This window comes from Plutella xylostella, chromosome 21 (genome assembly GCF_932276165.1).
Source record: "Plutella xylostella chromosome 21, ilPluXylo3.1, whole genome shotgun sequence".
Lineage (NCBI taxonomy): Eukaryota > Metazoa > Arthropoda > Insecta > Lepidoptera > Plutellidae > Plutella > Plutella xylostella.
Window position 1 is genome coordinate 977387 of NC_064001.1, and position 20217 is coordinate 997603.

Consider the following 20217-nt stretch of genomic DNA (forward strand, 5'->3'; position numbering starts at 1 on the left):
TCAGGGGGTAATTATAAAAAAAAAAAACTTTTGAAAATTTGCGTTTTTAATTTCTAGGTGACGGACTAATTCACCTACTTTCGACTTACTCTATAAATTTCGAACACCCTGTAGACAGGCTATTATTCCAACTAGTTAGTGAAACGATGAAACTCATCAGCTTTTGCTGCCGGCCGAGTAAATTGAAAATGAATAAGTCCACATCTGCCAGTAATAAAATGTAGCGCCCGTAAATATAATATTTTGGCATGAATATTGAAAGGAATTGTCACGGGTTTCCGGTCGGAAATTGGATATGCATACTGTGGCATACGGTGGCATACTATGGCATACAACGGCATAACTCACAACTCAGAACGCTTAAGCGCGCTCCACACTCGCGCCGCGAACGCCCGCGAAGGCGCGAAACGCGTGTTAAGATGTTGTTCGCGCCTTCGCTTTCGCGGTACGCGACGCGCGAACGCGAACGCATCTACACTAGCTTGTTTATCTATATTTTCATTGAAGTTGCGAACAACACTGCGAAGCTTCGTGAGTGTGGAGGGACACAGTTGTGGGCGAACCGCTGTGTAAATTCACGCCGCGAGTGTAGAGCGCGCTTTACAGTAAATTAATTCGTCACCTCTGAGCGATGTAATTTGATTACGTTGAAGTCGAATGGGGTAAGTTTACCTTCAAATATCAGTAAGTGAAGAAGTAGAGAATGCTAAGAATCAAAACTTCAGTCAGAGGAATAGGGTAGGGAGATATATTCTTAATTCTATACGTAAAATAAATCCAACAAAGGGTAACACAAAAAATCTATTAAATGAATACACTGCATTCATTTAATAGATTTTTTGTTGGATTTATTTAAGGGTTTCGTTACACAGACTCTTCTCATAATTACTCAAAATAGGTCGAGTTTATGAGGGTCTGAATCCAACCCTGCCTCAAAGTGAATTCCCGTAATCTTTACGTCTGCTCGATACCACACCACTTACAGTTGGACTCCATTAGTACGGGTACTCTACTTACTACTACGACTTACTTAGATGTACTTATACTCAGCTGGACGCACTCTAGCCATGACAAACTGGGTAGAAATTCAATTTGCGCTGCAAAAACATAATCATCACAAAATAAACTGCAGATTCCATCGCGACAGACGTGAACTCAGAATTCTTATTTAAGTTTAAATAGGTTTTCGATGCAGCGGGGGAGGGTGGAAGGGGAAGGGAGGGGGGGGGGTACCGGAGATTGAAGCGACGACCAACTCGACGACGAGTAATGATCCCACACTCTTCCACTGCACCCTGTAACTAGTTCACAAGTTAGTCTTTATCCATTGTGACGTCACAATCGCGACAAGCGAAGTTCCCCGTTTGTAGTTAAGTACCAACTTAGGGAATTGCACATTTGTAGCAAACCTCTTAGCATCAGCGCAACTTAAATATCAACTCAAAGCGTATGTTCATTAAATAACATTGAGGCTCCTATAAAACCAAACGTGTTCTTTTATCTGTTCAACCAATTTCTAAAACGAAAACACTCACAAAAGGTGTATAAGTAACGGGCAGAAAACGAAATGTTTCCGCCTCTCAATCAGATAAGCCAAACGAGTTAATCTGTACCGAAGCAACCCCTTTGAGGTTACAACACAAATACGTGTAAGGCCGACCGCCACAATTCTTTCTACCGCAAAACCAAAACAACATTGATAGAGACGACCCCCGAGGCGCCGCCAGATGGGGTATCGCCACCGCCCCCGGCCGCCGTATCGCCATCGCCCGCCGGCCGGCGTGTTATCTTCAAATCTCGCCTCTTGTTGAATTAGTAAGAGGGTACAAACAAATGGTAGGTAAGACACGCGAAACGATCCCCGCTCTCTGAAAGCGATAGCCCCAAACTAGTTACGGTAATAAATAGGGGCTTAGCGTTGGCAAATGGGCGATTTGGGCATTCTTGACTACAACTGGTATAGATAAAGTTGTGTTTTGTTACAACAGCTCTCGCGGGCTCGCCGGGCCGGCTCACTGCTCCAACTTTAAATTGGCCTCTTCAATATGTTTTATTGGAATGTTTTTTGTCCAAATGAAAACTTGTGAACCGTTGACTGTAGTCTGTTGTTATTGCGCAGAAGTTATTTGCTAAGAAGGTTCTATTACAGGCGTATACTTCGTCGTAATTTGGCGTGGTAACTTTATTTGGGTGTGCTTATGCTTATGCTTATATATTATAGCGCTGCCTTCCCACAACCTTTGCTAAAAAAAACGATAATTACTTGAACCATTTAAAAACTCAGTTCCACGAACTAAGAACATGTTAAAAATGCTCAGTTAAAAGGCTGTGTAGCATAAAAATAACAGTCCGGATCGGTATTTCGAACTTCACATTTTAATTCGGAAATTACTTCAACTAATACAAAAGTTCCGCCGTTTCGGGACGTAGGCTGAACTGAAATTAATTTCGTTGTTCGCCAGAGTGCACACAGTTGGCCGGTGTTTTGCTTTAATTAAGAGAAATGGAGACGTGGGCGGAGGCGTAGTATGCACTCACCTTTACATTTTATTGTTATACTCCAATAGGAATCATTCGAAACATAGTTTCAAGTTATGGAAGATTAAGGGCTTGGATATTTCTGTTATAAAATACTATATTTTTTAAACAACAGTATAATATAGATTGGTTTAACGTTGCTTGTAACAAGCTTTTTGATTATTTTAAGTCAAGAGGGTTAATTGAATATGAAAGGGTAACTTCATTAAAGTTGAAATTACAAGTCGTGTTTTGAAATTGTAAATAAATCATTCTCGTACTTTTTAAAGTGCTTTAGCATACAACATTATAATGTACTTATTTTAATTTTTCAGTTATATTTTAATAAGAAAGCTTAAACCTTCATGCTGATTTCCCTTAAATTATCGTATATAATATGTAATTTATGTAAACCTAACGACTTTAACTTCTTCCTTTCATATTCAATTAACCTTTTCGACAATTACAGGTTTGTTTCGAAGGCGTTGTAAATTACAACACAGTTGGATGGCTAAGTGCGGAGTATTAAAACTTTTTTTAAATAGAATTTGATAAGAACTAATTAAGTTATTATAAAAATCATCAGTTACTGAGCATAAAATCATCAAATGTAATTTATTGATGCGTTTTAATCAAAGGAGGACCGGACAAGTCGGGGCGTCAGCTTTTAACATGTGTACATGGATATTATCTACGCCAGGAGCTTTACCGTTCTTCAGCTGCCTAACTGCAGTGACTATTTCAGCAAAGCTAGGCGGAGTCGTCTCAATATCCAGCAGTTGGTCGCCTCCACTGACATCTCCAGTAGGTGTAGGTTCTGCCTGGGTGCGGTACAACACTGCTTTGAAGTGCTCCCGTATTGGCCCAATAGGGAATATGGGAATATTTTTTAGGGAATATGCTTTATTATAGTATAAAACAAATTCAACGCCAAAAAAAGTAATCTAAGGTATTTTAAAGAAAGTAAAAAATTTATAACCGACACGACCACATAAAACACACAAAACCTTGTGTGACGTCATACCCTCGTTATTCAGCTCAGAGTAATGAGTTTCGCCAGTCTATGGGCATAGATTATTCTGAGATTGACATATCAACACAGTTTACGTCACATTCGCTCTATGAAAATGCGTCATGTTTAAAAGTTTTGAATTTACGAAAGTTTTTTTTGTACTTTTCAACAATTGACAACATTTCAAAATTTTATACAGTTGAAATTCGAAAACCATTTAGAGATATGGCTCTAATATTCACAAAAAAAAATGTTTCCGATTTTTCTATTGATTTATTTCAGAGAAAAACATAAAAATCAAAATTATCATTCGTGACATCACGATGTGGCATAATAATTAAACGCGCTTTTACTTCTAAAACATGAACAAAAAAATAAACATGTTATGTCACTTTGACAATGACAGTGACAAACGTCACTCAAATGTCTGTCACTTTTATGTGTCCTTGTCAATGACGGAAGTTTGTGATTGGTCCTTGCCACAAAATAAAGTTGAAGTTGAAGTTGATTGGTCCTTTGTTCATGTCAAGTTAATGTCATCCAACTTTTTTTTTTAGGTTAGGCAGGCAACGAAAATATTTTTATCCAAAGCCTCGACGTGACGTCACTCATACTATAAATATTTTGAACTTTGAAATTAAAAAAATATATTAAAACATAGAAATATTAAGAATTAAAAAAATACGGGTCATCTAAATTTGTGATATCTACTCGAAAATCGGTGAGCATTTTATTTGAAATGTTGTCAATTATTTACTCGGTCAAAAATAAATTATAATCAAAAATATTGATGGAGGCATATTTTTGAATTAACTAAGTTTATTAAAAATAATATTTGACCATTATTTGAATCGTATGCATATTCCCTATTGCTCTTCAAAGGTGCATCTATAAGAATCTGGCATTTTTGACTTACGGGTGCCTAGTCCGCTGATGCGTTTGGTGATTTCGTACAGTTCTCGCATGTCCTTCCGATTTGCAACAGAGTTCGCACGATCGGCTAGTTCATCGACTGCTCTTCTACGGTCGCGTCTTGCCAGCTTCCGTATGGTCGAGCGGAGTGTTCGGTAACGTTCCTGCAGCTCTGCAGAACATGCTCCTGAACGGGACAACATCTCGGCTTTTTTGAGCTGTCTGCTTTCGATGGCTTGCCACAGTTCTGCAGACATCCACTCTTCTCTCCTCAATTTTGAGTACCCAAGCTCTTCCTCGCCAGCTTGTGTCAACGCCGAGCCGTGCGGATGTGGCTCCAGGCTTCAAGTTCCTCCAGTACCTCAAATTGGTTCCGAAGAGATAATCATCCTTTAGCTATAAATAAATACCTACCTACTATCTATGGAAATTTCCGAAGAGGTAATCATCCTTTAGCTATAAATAGATACTTACTATCTACGGAAATTTACTAATTGTTTCATAAAATATGAACATAATTATGTACGCAGAAGTGATTAAGTAGATTAGATTGGGTATAAAAGGAAATTTTTCACACAAATATTAATTTTACTTGAAATTTCACTGTTTATAAACATATCGATTACGAAATAAAAAAAAACAAAATGAAGTTATTCCGTTTATTCCCCGCAGTGATGGTGAGTTTTGAACCTGCGTCTGAATGATCCGTCAAGTTATAAGGTTGACATTTGAAAATGATGACCAATAAATATAAATTAGACTCACGGGCAATGAAAAGGTTCCACTGAGAAAAACATCAAATTATTCATAAACGGAAAGGCTTGGTTAATGACGCATATACCAACTTAAATAATATTACCAACATAAATCGGTTATATTTTGTTCATATTTTATATTTAATGTTTGAAAAAATTGGGTTTACATTTTGTGAGTGGAACTTTTGGAGTTGGAACTTTTTCATTGCTCGTGAGTGTACTTAGTAAGATTTTTATAAAAGGAATTTTGATAAAGCACATTAACTATTTTTGTTTATGACTTGGTATGCTTAGTATACTTAAGTACCCTTTTTGCATCATCATAGGGTATATTATTTGCCAATCTGACTAAGACTGGTACTCATTTCAGATTTGCTGTCTTTTGATTGAAGTGAAGTGTAAGTACATAATTATTATTATGATTTAGCTAATAAAGGTTATAATAATAAATTACGTAAGATAGGAAGAAAGTTTAGTACAGAGGGTCTAGCACAGGTTTGTTAGATTGTCGAATACAATAAAAGTTTAAGTTTTCACGCATACAAAGTGGCGCCTCTAGCGGAAACTATCTTGCAACTTTTGACAGAAGATAATGTATGCAAATGACAGAAAAAAAACATAACTTTTATAGTTATCAAAAACGGCAAAACTTGTACTAGACGTACAGCTGCCGCTGCACGGGTTCGTTATCAACGTTAGATAAACGTCACTATTACAGCTTACTACCACCCAAGAAAAGTGGGGTGTTATAAGTTTAACGTGTGTGTGTATCTGTCTGTGGTAGCGTATCTCCTTAACGGCTCTACCGAAGTCCGATCTGTTTTTTGGGTCATAGCTAACGTTAAGCAACTTTTAGGGTCACCTTTACAAAACCAAAATTTTGTATTTAAATCAAACTTTAAATACTTAGGTTCCTTCTGTATTAACTGATAGACCATTGACAGGCGACTAAATGAGTTTGGTGAAATTCCACCTTAGTGTTGAATGTGGGTTTTTAACGTTGGTTTAGGTTATACTATACAGCAACTTGTATAGTTTGGAAGAAAATGGGAGTTACAAAATTTTGTTGCGTTTTACTTGTGCAGTCCAACGCATTTTACCCCTATTATGAATACCACTTATTTAAATATTCCTTACAGGTCAACCATGTGGAGGACGCGGTAAGTACTTATATATAGGACAACAAAAATACTTGTGGGTTGAGTAAGAATTAAAACCTTACTAAAACTACGTGACACCTATGTTAACAGATCCAATAATAATAAGACAAAGCTTTGTAAATCAAACTCATTTTTGGGTCAGTTTTACCAAATGCTTAACATATTTTAAAAATTTAAGGGTAAGTACTTAGGTTTTTACTTAAATCAAATTTTAAATCAATTATTTCAAAAGGAAGGATGCGTCTGTCAGAACATTTTGCATGCCAGAAATTGTCATCCGCTCGCTGGCCCCATTTCAAACAAATTATGACAGATATCTGAGATTTTAGGGCCAGCGTGACGGTGCCATTTTGTTGAGCGGTTGCAAGCTTCTCATTTTGGTTTCTTTCCTCATGAAGTGTAATGGCCCTGGGCACTGAAATATAATCAAGTGTCTTTAAACGTCCGACAGATTAGACTAGAAGCCGAAGTAACCAGTATTGGTTGTAGAATGTTGGTAGATAGGTACTTGGGAAGACTCTTATGTAGGAAGTAAGTAGTTACTTGTTTTATTGCAGGAGCAGCAGCTGGATCAGACTTAGGCGCAGGCGAAAAAAAAGAAGTAGGCCTAAGTAAAGGCGCAGGTGGTGACGGACACTCAGGCGAAGACGGAGGCGTAGGCGAACACAGAGGCGCAGGCGGAGCCGGAGGCGCAGGCGGAGCTGGAGGCGGAGGCGGAAGCGGAGGCGGAGGCGGAAGTGGAGGCGCAGGCGGAAGCGGAGGCGGAGGCGGAAGTGGAGGTGGAGGCGGAAGCGGGGGTGCAGGCGGAAGCGGAGGCGGAGGCGGAAGTGGAGGCGCAGGCGGAGCTGGAGGCGCAGGCGGAAGTGGAGGTGCAGGCGGAAGCGGAGGCGGAGGCGGAAGCGGAGGCGCAGTCGCAGACGCAGGCGAGGGCGAGAGCGCCGGTGGTGGTGAGTAGCAGTGTGATTTAGCTGTGGTCTCACCTGCATTTTATTTAAAGTCTCCAATAACTAATTGTTTGTCGGATGAGAGTTCATAAATGAATGGAACTAGATATGGGCAGAGTCCCTAAGTCGTCCCTGCCATCAGTCAGTTTGTAGCCAATAGCTGTCAAACGGAGTGCTCGTACAAACAGCGTACAGTGCCACAAACTTATCTGTTCCGGTGAGAGCTCACGTAAATGTCTAATATTTCTTCTTTCTTTAAGATGTGAAGTGTTCCCGTAATGGTAATTTACCCTTGCAGTTTTAATAAACCCATCTAATCTATATCAATATATAATTTATTAGTAAATAATGAGATATGGACCAATTTAGTTAACTGTCACCGGAACAGATAAGTTTGTCGCACTATACAATCAATTGGCGGCCGTCAAGGAACGCGAACTTTGGACGTGATTATAGAATTATATAAAGACTGACGTCACATGTGGGATAAAAATTATAAACATTATTTTAACCGCATCCTAGCCGTGCTGCTCTAACTCCATCCAGACAACATCAAGCTTATGCATCTGTTCCTACTCCTACACAATCCTTACAACTATCTGGAGTTCAATATGATGATATAACCACTGATTTCCCCGAATATGGGTGCCATTCTCAATACAGCAGGCAAGTCTGTAGGCATACTCGCGACATCGCCACAACCGCAGTGCACCCTAGATTGCCCCTGCGGCAGATGTGTGAGTAGGACCTTTAAGGAATGTTGGGTAGGTAGGTACTTGGGACAATTCTAATGTAGATACTAACTAGGAACTTACTTTATTGCAGAAAAAATAGCAGTAGCGGGAGCTGGAACTGGAATTAACGCAGGCAAAGGCGCAGGCGAAGGTGCAGGCGAAGGCGCAGGCGAAGGCGCAGGCGAAGGCGCAGGCGAAGGCGCAGGCGAAGGCGCAGGCGAAGGCGCAGGCGAAGGCGCAGGCGAAGGCGCAGGCGAAGGCGCAGGCGAAGGCGCAGGCGCAGGGGCAGGAGCAGGGGCAGGGGCAGGGGCAGGGGCAGGAGCAGGAGCAGGGGCAGGGGCAGGAGCAGGAGCAGGAGCAGGAGCAGGAGCAGGAGCAGGGGCAGGAGCAGGGGCAGGAGCAGGAGCAGGAGCAGGAGCAGGAGCAGGGGCAGGGGCAGGGGCAGGCGAAGTCGGTGATAATAATAAAATTTGAAGCAATTCGATCTTCTCATATCTACAACTACATACTACCCAGTACTACCTAATTACCATGCATACATACTTATTATAAAATAAGAGCACTTACCTAATAAAGAAGAAAAAAATATACTGTGATTTTAATATGCCTTCTTATAATAACTGAATTTAACACAGCAAGAGAAATGGAGACGTGGGCGGAGGCGTATTGTGCACTCACCTTTACATCTTATTCTATTATACTCCAACCAATAGGAATCATTCGAAACATCAAGTAATGGAAGATCATTGGGTCTGGGGTATCTCTGTTATAAAATACAATATTACTTCTTCACAAAATATAATATAGATAGGTATAACGTGCCATGTAAGCTTGTAACAAGCTTTTTGTTTATTTTGAGTCGAGGTAACCCTCTTGAATATGATAGGATAACTACATTAAAGTTGGAATAACGTGTCGTGTTTTGAAATTTAAAATAGGTAAATCATACACTCGTACTTTAAAGTTTACAACAAATATATTTAAATTTTCAGTTCATTTAATTAGAAAGCTACAATCTAAATAATGATTTGCCTCAAATTTTCATGATTTCATACGAACCTAACGACTTTAACTTCTTCCTTTCATATTCAATTAACCTTTTCGACAATTACAGGTCTGTTTCGAAGGCTTTGTAAATTACAACACAGTAGGCCGCTAAGTGGGAAGTTTGAAAAGTTTTTTTTTTAAATTGAAGGCCACATTTTATGCATGATGTTGTTACAGAGTTATGAGCGGTGGTAGCTCAGTCGGGTGAGCGCCCGCTTCTCAATCAAGAGATGCGGGTTCGAATCCCGGCGCTGACATGTACCAATGAGTTCTTTTAACTTACGGTGAAGGAAAACATCGTGAGGAAACCTGCATATCTAGATCTAGCACATCTAGATATGTGAACCCACCAACCCGCAGTGGACCAGCGTGGTGGGAAATGGTCCAAGCTTAGGAAGGCAGTTTAGACCTTGGGGATATGCACAAAGGTTCCACTCGAGAGAGCCAGGTGCAGGTACTTACACCCCCACAGAGAATAGAATAGAATAGAATGTTACAGAGTTGAATTTTATATTTTTGTACACAAAGGTCATTTCATATAATTTATGTTTGATAAGTCAGTTTTAGTCAATCAACTGGTTAAAGAGGTCACGATCTCCGACTAGAGCTTACGAAGCCTTTGAAAGTTCTACGAGCACGTGATAGTTGAATAACTAAGTACGTAATTGTTTTAGAATTGCTTTGAGACAGCTTTTAGAGAGCTTTTTCTATAATATACCTGGAAGAGATCTGTGCAAAGCATTCAGTGAAACACGACGCATTCAGTGAGTTGCTGTGTATTCTACTTGTGTAATTAGCACTTAATTAGATAGAGTTTCAACTAAATTTCCCGTAGACTGCATTTCTATGTATCGTGACATTTCTTGATCTTGTGGTGTTATGTAGTAAACTATGGGCTTCATAGTGGATATAGGTACATCTAGGTATACAGCTAGATCTCATAATTATTACAGATATGTATGCATGAATATGTAGGTGTATAACGTAAGCCAATTATTATGAAGTATTAGGGACAGAGATATCCATGTAGTTAATTCGATGTCAGAATAAAAGGCTAAGCAATCAGCATAACTTATTCAATTATTACCTACATGTTATTATGGATGTAACTAAGATGGATAGATATAATAACAATGTTATTTATTGATAAGGACATGAAAGTAAACATAAATTGTAATCATTACTGAACTTTGGCGTATTGTTGATCTGCATAATCAATATGAACAGAGTAATTCGGTAGTGGAGGAACCTGTATTTTTAACTAAGAACTTGAATTTTGAATACTCAAGAATTATCAAAAAATATAAAAAAGCCTTGTATAAATTGTGCTAGTGGGGTTGCAGTAGTGCATTGCTGCCCCACTTTTCGGCAGTGTTCTGGTTAGGCTTAATATAATTTTATCTTCGTTACTAACTTAATGAATTAAACCTTATATTATTACACAGATAGCATGACGAATAATCAAAATAATGACGAAACTTTTAATGTGAAATGACTCTCTCTGTAGAAACCTAAATACGAATAAAACAACCACTTGATTTATAATACTCGGTAGTTACGTATTTCAAGTAAGTTAATAAAAAATAGGAACTATGCAGTAAAGTAAAAAAAACTACTCTATTGCTATCACTGTTCCTATAAATTATTCAATTATTACTTACCTTTTATTCAATACCACACGAGTTTTGAAGTACCATTATTTTGTACCAAAATTAACAAACAGCATGAGCGGTCGTGAGCAAATAGTTGGAAGTTTCAATAAACCTTCAAGAAAGATGAATAAGGAAAAATCTAAGAAATCAATTAGATCGCAATTATTGTCGTATGTTCGGAAGGAACTGACGTATTCCACGACTCACGCGCTACCGATCATAGTGAAGAAAGATTCTTCCACTTTCGATAGGTAAGTTTCATCATCATCATCAGCCCTTATCACTCACAGTTGGATATAGAACCGATGACCGGTGGTCAATGAGTGTTGTCGAGTGGAGTGCATGTGACGCCCTCCGGCCCACTGTAAAGACGACATCGGACATGTGGCCGGTAGAGGCTGGATGAGAAAGGAAGAACTATTGTACTCCTTGGGAGAGGCTTATGGCTAGCATTTACGATTACGGGCTAATGATGATGATGATACACACGTCAAACTTATAACAATTTTTTTTCGGTAGTGGTATGGAATTCCAATGACCATCTTTTCATTTGTTTCAAGCCCCTCTAGCGCCTCGGCTCGTATCTGGCGAGATTCTAAAGCAATTAACGACTCATTCTCTTATTTTCTTAGCGAGCATCGTCATTATTAACTCGGCACTAATTTGTTCAAAGTTCTTTTTTATACTCCCTCTACAGATGGAAAGTGCTTTAGTACTTGTAATAAATATAAATTAACTTTTCATTTAATTAAATTTAATACTTTTACAGTTTGCATGAAAGAAGCCAATTTTTACACCATGGTGAAAGGATTGGCAGTCACCGCAAATCTGACTGGCTACTCTTTTCATCACTAATTAATAATGTTTTGTAGATGAAGTTTTTTTTCCATCATGTACTGTGTGTATTTTTCAGAATATTCTGGAGCGCGAGCATCGTGGCGGGCGGCGTGATGATGGTGGTGCTACTCACTCCACTCTACACGAGGTTCAAAGTTAGTTACTACTATTACTAATGTTTAATAATAATAAATAATAAACTTAAACATGTCTGTGATTACTACTTGTTAAGTTTTGTTCTAAACACCCGTTCCAAGTGTTTTTTATGGTATTCCAAAAAATACACTTGAGGGTATGCATATCTCTTTTGCTGACTGTAAATTCGTCACTATAAACACGGTTACACTTTTGTAACTTGCCAACAGATATGTGTACACTTTTTACCTTGTTCAAACGAAATATCATGTTTTCATTCAGAAACATGATATTTCGTTTGAACAAGGTAAAAAGTGTACACATATCTGTTTTTTCGACCAACCCGCAATAGGCCAGCGTGATGGACTAAGGCCCAAATGGGGGCCTAAATTGGGGACGTGATGGGTCGTGATTAATTATATTATATTTTGTACAATTTTGATTGTGCAACTATGCCTCAAATACTGTTAGATCTAAAAATCCATATACAAAGAGAAAGAAGAAGCAGAATATCACTAAAAGTTAATCTTGAGAGTACCTACCGATTTTTTTTTTCGATACATACAAACAAGCTCTATGTTGTTCTGGCTGTTGCTAACCATACCTCCACTTCCACAGCAGTCCCCCACAGTGATGAGCGTGGAGCTGGACTACTTCAACTGGCGCATGTCGTTCCCGGCGCTCACGCTGTGTCCCCGGAACAAGCTGGACCAGGACGCCTACGACGCCATGGTCAGGTAGCTCTGTTGCTGACCGTACACCTCATACAGCAGTCAGGTAGCTCAGTTGCTGACCGTACACCTCGTACAGCAGTCAGGTAGCTCTGTTGCTGACCGTACACATCTTACAGCAGAAATAACGTGAAAACATTTGTAGTAAAAAGAAGAAACGCGAGGTCTTCCATAGTATAAAATTTTAAAGTAACCAGGCATGTAGTGTTTATAGGGAGAGCTAGGTTTTTTAATAGATTGATCTGTCATTATCAAGACACCATAGGATTGTTAAACATTGCATCATTTTATTTAAGTTTACAATCTGGGATAATTCTGTAAAATAAGAGCGAAATGATAAAGTGTCCTTAATACGTTTCAATTTAATAAATTTACTGAAATTCATGCGGATAATGATAATAATAATAATATTATGTAATGGCTTCTGCTGATTGTGAATGAACACGCGCGTACGAGCGAAAACTCTTACCACAACTATTAAATTAAACGACGGACCTGTACGCCGTGTAGGTATATGTGATGTAAATGTACCTGAAAATATATTAAAAAGTGTATTTTAAAGCACACATATCAACTCGGAAACTCTATCAAGCCGTATCAACTCGAGGTGTTCAGTATTATTTGTATGAAACTCCCTACTGCAACGCACACTAAAGAGAATCGTAACGAAATCGTGTTGCCTCGAGTCTTGCTCGGACGATACGGTGACGATCCGTTTAAGTCACGTTTATGAGTGCTGTGACCTTAATAGTACATACTTGCTTTTCCCGAGAGCTTCGGTTATCCTTAAAAGGTTTTCCATGAGTATATCAGTTTACTACCTACATGGCAATTTTCATTTAAAAAATACCAGTCGTTTTCCCGTGAAAGAGTAACAAATAAACATCCACGTTCCCGTTTATAATATTACCCGTAGCACTTCTAGTAGGATAATCTCCCCGTAGCCAATTATGCCGGATTTTGTGCCCGTTTGTAATAAAAACTCCAAACCTCTGATTTTTCTAGTTTCGCTTTTATATTACTACGAGAGAGATTAAGACACAATACCAGATATAATATTATTTGATATTTTTTTCTGAAATATATATAATATTATTTATCACACTTATGTTACTGCTAACTTTTAAATATTTTTCAGGGAATACGCATTAATAACCGACGTAGAGCTGCGAGCTATCCTGATGACCATCGCCGAGACTACTTTGGAAAACTTGGACAAAATCAATCTCTACAACAAAAGACTAATCGCTGTAAGTAATAAATAATAAATTAATAATAAAAAAATAATAAAAAAAAAATACTACTACAGGTTTAAGCATAGGCTTCTTTCCTAGCGCCACACCTTGTACCATTCTGAAATGGTTTATCTACAGTACAACCTCACTCACGTGGGTCCCGGTTGCTGCTTCCGCAGCAGTCGTTAAGCCTAGTCAGAGGCCTTCGGGCAGCTTGAAAACATCTGAAAGTTGGGTCATCCACTTATCCGACAACTTTCTCAGCACAAGCTGGCTTGTGTTGGGGTTCACCAACCTGCACTTGGCCAGCATGGTGGACTAGGCCTAAACTCTTCCTTCATTGGAAGGAGACCCGTGCCCCAGCAGTGGGACGTGATGGGTCGAGATGATGAACAATCTCACCGCCGACCCTAACCACTACCACACACCACCACCACATGACTACTACGTCGTACGTCTAACAGAGGTCACTTTTAAATGACTCGCTGTTTCTATAATAGTGGCTACCAAGTAATAAATAGTTGTTAGTGATCCGACAATATCAAAATAAATAAATAAATAAATACTTCCTTCTAATAAACTCCTACCCCTTCCAGGCTCTAAAACCGGAAGACTACGCCACAATAGCATCTCGCCTCCTGCCCCCGCTGGGCAACACGTCGGTAGTGGACGCGCGCGGGCGGCGGGCGCGGGCGGTGGTCGCCATGACGGAGCTTGGTGCCTGCCACGTGCTGTACTCCAACCAGGCCAGGGCTGATGACCCTGAGTGAGAGTTATTTAAGTTATAGTGATCATCCAGCCTATAGTAGTCCACTGCTGGACGTAGCACGCCCGGAACTATAACACTATATTACCGGAAAGCTATACATAGATCGCACCCAGTGGCGTGCTTTGATAAAGACCTACGTCCAGCAGTGCACTACTATAATGCTGAATATGAAGTAACAGTAACACAATAATGCACCACTGCGTAAGTTTGCTACGTATGCTACAATAATACTATGCTACAACACAGTGATGCTACGCATTGCTACGAGATTTCGTAGCATTAGCCCAACTAGTTTTTTACGTGCCGTAACATTTGATATCTATTCATCTACTAAGTTGATAAGGGTTGACTCAGACAGTAATTTACGACTATAAAAAAAATAAAAAAATAATAATATCAGATCTTTCTCTTTTGGCTTAATATACAACTTTTGCAACACCTGTATATCTCAACATATGTTTCTAGGAGGTGGCGGGACCCGGCGGCGGCGGCCGACCTCGAGGACGCGACGGGCAGCGTCGACCTCACCATCCATGACGCCGACTTCTACACCACTATCTACAACTACGCGGAGGACTACAACGTAATACCTGTCTACAATGTGATGATTTAGCACCTATTCTATTCTGATAGGGGGTCAAGTTCCTGTACGTGGCTCTCTCGAGTGGAACCTTTGTACATATCCCCTTGATATCAGCTAAGCCAGCCTAGCTCCCGAGTAAACTGGAGTAGCAGGCCTGGGTGTTGCAATAGCTGAGGTAGGCGCTCTGTTGGTCCAAGAATAGATAATCTTGTTTCTGTAGTAGGTGGACAAGCTAAAAGAATATGTTCAACTGTCTCAACTACTTCCTTACATGTCCTACATAAGGGACTAGTTGATTTAGCACCTAATTTATGTATATTTATACTACTGACGCACGACCAGTGTCCTAGCCGAGCAGTGGGTGGACACAGGCTGTTGATGATGCGACACCAACCGCTGATGTCAATGAAAATCGTGAGCCCTTCTATTCTATTGTCTGTGGGGGGGTAAATATTGCAAATGTGAGAACTAACTAGGTTACACCATGGCTCCTTTTATCTGACCCTTTGTTTACTCCCTTATTATCTGTCCTATATCTCCCGCAATTAATAATCCCGCCTATTAATAATTGCTCCTAGTTTATAAGTATACTTTGCATGTTTTGTTATTATGGTGACCAATAAATATATTTTCTATTCTATTCCATTCTATTCTATGCTATTCTCATTTGCTGCCTGTTCCTTGCACCAATCCCCGCGCATGGAGGTGTTCAACGCGTTTGTTATTGTGATAACCAATAAAATTGTTACAATACAATACCTAATCTTTTTGGCAAACCATAAAAAAACTTAAATATAACTTAAATTACAGTGCACAAATGGCGGTCTTATCGCTAAAAGCGATATCTTCCAGACAACCGTTGTAAGAAAAGATAAAACATATATTCTATGTTGTCAGATCTACGTGCACAGTCCGGACGACGTGGTGCTGGGCTCGGCGCGGGCGGTGCCGCACGCGGGGGGCTCCCTGGCGCTCGGGGTGCGCCTCCACAGCGTGCGCCTCGCCCCCGCGCTGAGGGCCGCCGCGCCCGCCGCTAGGGGCTGCAGGTCATTATACTGCTAATGCTAACATTCACGACCATAGAACAACACGGTTGTGGTTGCCACACTGCTTCTTGTGTGTGTCATCTATGCTAAGCCCCAGTTTCACCATACTCTGTTAGATCGCCAGGTCGCCTGCTGCAGGTTGCCACACTACTCGTCGCTAATGCTAACATTCACGACCATAGAACAACGCGGACTCGAAAGTTTCATACTTAATGTTTACGACACACGCACTAAACTCAGATCAAAAGGCCGTGGGTTAAAATCTAGCCTTAATTGTAAGTAAGGAGCAGAGAAACCTAACCCCCCTCAGAAGCATTGTTACTATGAGAGGGGGGTCAGGTTTCTCTGCACCTGACCGTACCAATGAATTCTTTAGAATTGAAGTATTTAAGTACAATTTATACCACGTACTCTTACGGTGAAGGAAAACATCGTGAGGAAGCACATCTAGATGGTGGATGCGTGGTGCTGGGCTCGGCGCGGGCGGTGCCGCACGCGGGGGGCTCCCTGGCGCTCGGGGTGCGGCTCCACAGCGTGCGCCTCGCCCCCGCGCTGAGGGCCGCCGCCCCCGCCGCTAGGGGCTGCAGGTTATGATACTGCTACTTGCATGTGTCGTCAATGCTAACTAAACTTTTATATATCAAAAAGAAGCAGCTTTGAAAGCATTCTGGTTGGAAGGGTAAACAGCAGTACCCCGATTACCAGATTCTCGAACCTTTGTTAACTTTGCGTATCGTCAATTGTCACTGTTAAATGTAAGGTGACGTATGAAATTCTAACGTTAGCGATGGAATTTCGTTCGAATCTATACGTCAAATTTGGTTCGTGTTCTATTCTCTCTGGCGGTGTAGGTAACTGCACGTGGCTCTTTCGAGTGGAACCTTTGTGCATACCCCCAAGATCTAAACTGCCTTCCTAAGCCTGGACCATTTCCCATCACCCCGTAGCCCTACGCCACCGCCGTGACAAGGATTCTCAGGTTTGCTACTTACTCTATATGTTTTGAAACGGCTACAGTCCGTTTTGAGGAAGCCTATTGCCTGAGAAGTATAGGCTTCACACCACGTCTTGAACGGTGGTTTGGAAATACAACCTTAGACTTTCCTTTAGAATTATAACTGAGGGTCACAGATGTTCATATTTAACTTTCATTAAGTGTGACATCTGAACTGTAGATACAACTGTGGGACGGGCACGGAATGCATATTCAAATCATGCCCCTCGGAATATGTTAGCGAGCGAACCTTGACAGTTTAATTCATAGTGCAACTACTAACTACCCGACCTCAGACACTGATTAGGCTAACGGTATACCGTGTGTCTGTATGTTTGTTTGTGGGTGAACTCTCCAAAATGAATGATTTAAATGTATGTAAGTACCTATGTATACTTTCTAGAATATAGCATCAGCCCTATGACAGCTGTTATAGGGCTGATGCTATATTGCATCTTATTTTTCATTTGTTAGTTTTCAAGGGGAAACCAACTCTAGTCATAGGATTTAAGTAGTAAGTAATGAATTTAAATTTGATTCGATTCAACACACGTCGCGTCATCGGATCGCGTGGCGCTTCAATAGCGTCTATCCATCTTTAGTTTCGGCATTTTGTAATTGGATCTTTTTGATTTCCCGCCAGTGTATAATGTTAACAACATGCCCAGGTTGCTGGAGGAGCCGATAAGCCCGCGCTACCAGACCTACTCGTACAGCCTGTGCATGCTGGAGTGTCGCGTGAGGACCATCGCGCGCCTGTGCGGCTGCGTGCCCCACTTCTACAAGCCGCTCAGTAAGTAGATATAGAAAGAGAAGAAAGAAAGAAAGTCACTCACCATAATTTGCTCCAGGGATCCTTAATCAAGGGATATAGGGCTCGAAGAGTAGATTTCCACACTGACCGGTCCTGTGCCACGCATTCGACTTCGCGCCAGCTCATAGCGAGGCAATAAGTAACTAATTACTTAGTCTAATTACCTGAGTACCTACCGCCAGCAATCGTACCACTTGCCGGTAAGCCTAGTGGTACGATTGCTGACGTCGTATCGTGATGACTGTCTAGTGTCCAATCCTGTTACCACTATGAGAAACTCTAGACCAGCTCTGCTTTTTGCTACTGGCATGTAAGGGGAAGAAGATTGTCGCGCTAAGTACTAATATGAAATTACTAATACAACATTCATCTTGTTCTTAACGTACGAGTATGTACATAAACTGGGTTCCGCTCATCTGGCATAATCTTTATTGACCAAAACTCATTTCGCATAACTCGTATGGTATAAACTTTTTTGGCCGAACCATCACTTTGCCAAGACTTATGTGGCATAAGGCTCGTTTCGTCTAAAACTCTTTAGGCACAATCTTTAAACACCTAAGTTTCGTTTGCTATACCTATGTATAATCTTGTTTCTCCTAATCTTATCTTAATAAATAATATATTAAGTATGTAGTAAATGTACAAATTGTGGTATTTTTCTCCTACATCCCGAAAATCACGATATTGTATGATCAAAAAATCGAAAGTTAACGACCAATATAATTATTACAAACCCCATGAGATCGAAACCTAAAAATAGGTGCGACGACGAGCAAAGCGAGGAGGAGCGTGTTAGGTGCACATGTTCATCAAAACCAAAGCGGAGCGCAGCGAAGCGGAGCGGAGCGTTTTCCAAACAGCGGAAACAATACAAGGCACCAGTTTGCGCTATGTAGGGAGACGCTCCGTCAAAGTTAAAGCCAAACGAATATTATTACTTTGTATAAACCTATGCCATAGCATTATTAGGCTTTTCAAGATTTGGCCATATCATTATTAGGCTAAACAATGTTATGCGAAATAACTTTTTACTAAACGAGATTTATGCCATACGATTTTCGGCGTAACGAGACTTTGACCAAACGTTACTAGTTATGCAATACGAGATTAGGCAAAAAAATCTTATGCCAAAAAAGGTAGAACCACATAAACTACCCCCACATATCACGAATGGCCTTGTACAACAAACAGTTAAGTGTAAGGGAGTCTTAATGGTGACGTCATATTCGTCAGAGAACGAAACGATCTGCACCCTGACGGAGCTACGCTGCGTGAACCACTACCGGCTGGAGATCGCCACGCTGTCCAGCAGTCCCGTCACACTCAGGAGACAACAACAGGTATACACCACCAGAGTCATCATCCAATCACTGTCCACTACCACAAGCAGAAGCCAACTCGATTACGTCGTGCTAGCCGCACGAGGCGCAATGAAGACGTGACAAAAGTTTTGCTCACATCGCGCAGCCTTAAGAGCGAGCGACGGAGAACTTTTGAACACCTTAAATGCGCCCAGTTCTAGCCCTTCTGGCCTCTCAAGGGACACGCAAAAGGCCCTGCTTGTCCTTTGTCTTCCTCGGAGGCCCTTGAAGCGTCCGTAATCGTGTTGGCCTCAGTGATCGTAACTGATCACTGATGTTAAGCAACAACTGGCACGGTCAGCCATTGGATGGGTGACCGATTTCAAGTGGTTCTTTTCTGGACGCTTCCGTGCTTCAATAGCAATTTGGCTGCTTGGATAGCTTGCATGTTTTTAGCGTTTATATTGACATTATCAGAGCTGTAACTGAAGAAGTAGCATATGATATTTTCCCCACCAGACCAGTGGCTTCCACCCGTCGGCCGCGTGTGGCTGCCTCACGGCCTGCGACACCGACGTGTACCTCATAGACCAGCAGGACCTGGAGCCGAGCGGGAAGACCGAGCTCAGAGTCGGCATAGTGGCCTTCCCGAAGGTGCGAGTGATGCGGGAGACTATCTTCGACTTTTACGACATTATACGTAAGTTTCGAGTTAGCAATAATGGCTTTTCATTACCAATTAGTTACTTATAGCATACAACATTAGTGGTAGGTTGTTGTACCTAGTTGAAATATTATCACATTTTCTTTCGTTTTTTCAGTGAGGGGTGGCAGTGTAGTAAACTTATGTATCGGTAGCTCATTAATTTCGGCCATGGAATTAGTTCTTCTCATAGTAAAGATTTTATGGAAGTTTATATCTTTAAAACTATCGGAAAAGTTCAAAAAGTTTCGGAACGTTGCAAGTAAAAAGGAAACTAAAATTAAGACTCATTTGCTATAATTAACTTCATTATTATTAGAATTTTTCTTGTCC

The 20217-nt window shown here is 40.7% G+C and overlaps 2 protein-coding genes and 1 long non-coding RNA gene across 3 annotated transcripts; all 3 read left to right on the forward strand.

Annotated features, from left to right (window-relative positions):
• The first annotated feature begins 5002 nt into the window (after positions 1 to 5002).
• Positions 5003 to 7105, forward strand: LOC125490220. Its single transcript, XR_007267547.1, has 4 exons — positions 5003 to 5118; positions 5567 to 5594; positions 6336 to 6356; positions 6914 to 7105. It is a non-coding gene; the product is annotated as an uncharacterized LOC125490220 (long non-coding RNA).
• An 836-nt stretch (positions 7106 to 7941) lies between these two features.
• Positions 7942 to 9193, forward strand: LOC125490190 (general transcriptional corepressor CYC8-like). Its single transcript, XM_048628648.1, has 3 exons — positions 7942 to 8037; positions 8141 to 8488; positions 9149 to 9193. The coding sequence occupies exons 1-3, from the start codon at positions 7942 to 7944 to the stop codon at positions 9191 to 9193; spliced, it is 489 nt and encodes a 162-aa protein (XP_048484605.1).
• Positions 9194 to 11113: 1920 nt separating this feature from the next.
• On the forward strand, positions 11114 to 20184 carry LOC105381759. The gene is made up of 10 exons (XM_048628649.1): positions 11114 to 11725; positions 12324 to 12442; positions 13575 to 13686; positions 14268 to 14437; positions 14906 to 15023; positions 15921 to 16069; positions 17732 to 17856; positions 19072 to 19220; positions 19701 to 19881; positions 20003 to 20184. Exons 1-10 carry the CDS (start codon positions 11606 to 11608, stop codon positions 20182 to 20184), a joined length of 1425 nt encoding a protein of 474 aa, XP_048484606.1. The 5' UTR covers positions 11114 to 11605.
• The last annotated feature ends 33 nt before the right edge of the window (positions 20185 to 20217 follow it).